Source organism: Sinocyclocheilus grahami, unplaced genomic scaffold, assembly GCF_001515645.1.
Source record: "Sinocyclocheilus grahami isolate Dianchi unplaced genomic scaffold, SAMN03320097.WGS_v1.1 scaffold1475.1, whole genome shotgun sequence".
In the NCBI taxonomy this organism is placed as follows: domain Eukaryota; kingdom Metazoa; phylum Chordata; class Actinopteri; order Cypriniformes; family Cyprinidae; genus Sinocyclocheilus; species Sinocyclocheilus grahami.
Genome location: NW_015506654.1, coordinates 108125 through 111109, shown reverse-complemented (window position 1 = coordinate 111109; position 2985 = coordinate 108125). Strand labels below are relative to the sequence as shown.

At 38.3% G+C, this 2985-nt stretch overlaps 1 protein-coding gene across 1 annotated transcript in view; it reads left to right on the top strand.

Moving 5' to 3' along the window:
- The window catches only part of LOC107570557 (leucine-rich repeat-containing protein 1), a 55565-nt gene that overhangs the window by 26490 nt on the left and 26090 nt on the right, over nt 1-2985 (top strand). Inside the window, exon 4 of the mRNA XM_016256791.1 lies at nt 1357-1446. Within this exon, the coding sequence (XP_016112277.1) occupies nt 1357-1446 (90 nt within the window). The remainder of the gene's footprint in view (nt 1-1356; nt 1447-2985) is intronic.

Sequence of the window (2985 nt, the reverse complement as noted above, 5' to 3'; positions counted from 1 at the left end):
AGTGCATATTATATAGGGCCTATTTAAATTTTTTTAAATGGCGCTCACTCGTTTTTGTGAAAGACCCAAGAAGGACCATGCACAGTCACTTTCCACACAGGCACGCTTCATGTTTGGTTGAAATAATCCTTAAGCATGTACATTTATAATTTCCTTCAGTTTAATTTAAATGTGCAATTAAAATAAATAAAAATAAATGTATATTTTAAAGTTTAGAATTAGACAGCCTTACGTTGTGTAGACAATTGCATAGTGAAAATTACCCCAACGCACCACCTAGTGTCCAACCTACTCCAATACTATTATAACATGTTTAAATGTGAACAAGGGATTTACAACATTAAAGAAATCCTTTATTTATAACATGTACATGAAAAATCTAAAAGATTAGACACATCTATGCGACACGGTCGTGCAGCAGCGAGCAACAGTGAAAGAAACTTCAAGGTTGTAGATGTGTAAAATTGTATAGGGCCCCATTCCTGTATTTTGCCTGGGGCCCCCAAATCACTAAATCCGCCCCTGACCATATTCTACATCCCTAATCCTATCTAATACCTAAACTTAACAACTACCGCACTAACTATTAATAAGCACCGCATTAGGAGTTTATTGAGGGAAAAGTCCTAGTTTCTGGTTTGTTAGTAGCGAGAATTGGACCTTAACATAAAGTGTGACCCCAGTTTCTAGTATAATTCTAATTTAATCAATAAGACATTGCATCTGTGGTTAGCTACATTTTTGTTAGTAGCTTGTAGTGAAGTTTACTACAATTATTATTTTTTTGGTTTGTTTTAAAGAAAAGCTTGTGAGTACTTTATCTGTTTTAGACTGCAGTTGTAGAGTAGCTCCTCCAACACTTCATCAGGATGGTAATACAGATCCACAGGCATTTTTCTTTGTGCTTCTTGTGGTGTGTGCATTGAGATTGGGTGGTTCTTTAAACGAGTCTTAATTGCATGTCTAATACACCACAAATGCGTTGACGGCATCTTTGCGGTTTATTGACGATATCCTAAGAGCTGTGCTGTGCTGTGCTTGACAGGTCATGCGTTATGCATTAGCACTGGATCCACTTTGCCAATTTGTTCCCCCATTTTGATGGATGTTACAATGCTTGACTGCTTCTGTATTCTCTGGTTATGTTGTAACAAGCATCCATATGGTTAAGGTTTAGTTTACTGGCAGAACGTTCTTGTAAGCAATTATTTGTTTCGTTTTGTTCAATAGTGGTGATCATGTCTTGCTGGCGTGAGTATGTTCTTTCACCTGTACAGCTGAGCAGATGCACTTTATTCTCTTCTGACATTCCCTGTGTGAATTGTGACTTGTACGTTTGTTTTCGTTTTGTTTCAGATTGCCTGAAAGTTTTCCGGAATTACAGAGTTTAACATGCCTTTCCATCAATGACATTTCTTTACAAGCACTTCCAGACAACATTGGAAAGTAAGTGTTTTTTTCCCCCCTCTGTTGTGCATCTTTCAGCTGCGATCCAGTTTGTTTTTATGTACTCTCCTTTTATTAGACCAGATAATCTGGCTCTTTGTTTGCAATATTTAGAGGGATATTTTTATGATATTAAGAGGGTTTGATCTGTGATGATGATCTCGTGAAATTTGATCGCTGTTGGAAACTGATGTAGACATTTGAGATGAACTTCATTTGCTATATCCATCCTAGCTGTGGCGTCTTCCTTCTCTGTATTGTAGGACACTTATCAGCATCTGAGATGGTTACAGTAATAATTATCCCATGACTTAATGACTATTGCTGATATGATAACAGAACTTCTTAAACTTTTAGTCTAATTTCAGAAAATTGATTCCACTTTTTCAAATTTTTTTTATTGTGATTTAATACGGCCCTGTGATCTTTTAGCTGACTTTTCTCCTCATTGCCATCCTCTCAGTAAACATATACTATAGTCAGCTCAGTCACACACATGCATATCTCTCACCTATATTGACAAACAAAAACATTAGTGTGCAGCAATGACACTGTTTCCCCTGACTGACGGCAGACAGTTATTACTGCAGGATTCAAAGGCTTTAGTTTGTGGAATTGAAATACTCTATTCGCTACAGCCTTGAACAGTAATCCTCTTTTATTTCTCTCCATTTTCATTTCAGGAGACAAACCTGATTAATGTCTGTGTGACTTCAGCAGTCTCTATAGCCTTGAGCTCCAGACGTTTGAAAGCGTGTTGAACTCTTGTCCGTTCTCTGGGTTGATTACATTTCCGTGGGGTTATAGTGACTATAACTAGTCCTCGAAATCAAGCTGTCCGATAGCCACACATCGCTTCTTTCATCTTACCCTTTTTTTGAATCCGTCTGCTGAGAAATTAAACCCTTGATCGTTGAAAGTTGTTTTTCTAGAAATGCGAGTGGTTTTGTCTCTGAATTACTGGCTTCTGTTCAATTTGAATGGGGAAGTCCTCTTGCCCTCCTGTTACATAATTTGGTGTAGTTATTGTTTTTAAAACCATATCAGGTTTTAAATATAGCAGAAAGTCCCTGGAAGCCCTGGAATAAATAAATGGGAATGTCACTCCCTGTCTGTGAGGCTGAGAGCAGTGGAAGATTGTGATTGCTAGCTCAGGATGTGTCTTAAAGGGGTCATATGATGCTTTTTTTAAAGATCATTATTTTGTGTATTTGGTGTAACAGAATATGTTGACATGCTTTAATGTTCAAAAAACACATTCTTTTTCAAATACTGTACATTATTGTAGGTCCTCTATGCCCCGCCTCTCTCAAACGCTTCGTTTTCTACAAAGTCCCTCCTTCCGACAAGCGCAGTCTGCTCTGATTGGCCAGCTGACCAAGTGCATTGTGATTGGCCGAACACTGCAAGCACTCGTAGGAAATGTAACGCCCATTACCATAATCGCGAGCTTCAGCTTTCAAAATAAATGTAAAGACAGAGCCCGAAAGGGGAACAGAGTCGCGTGACAGACACAGTGATGATGCAGTACACAAGCCG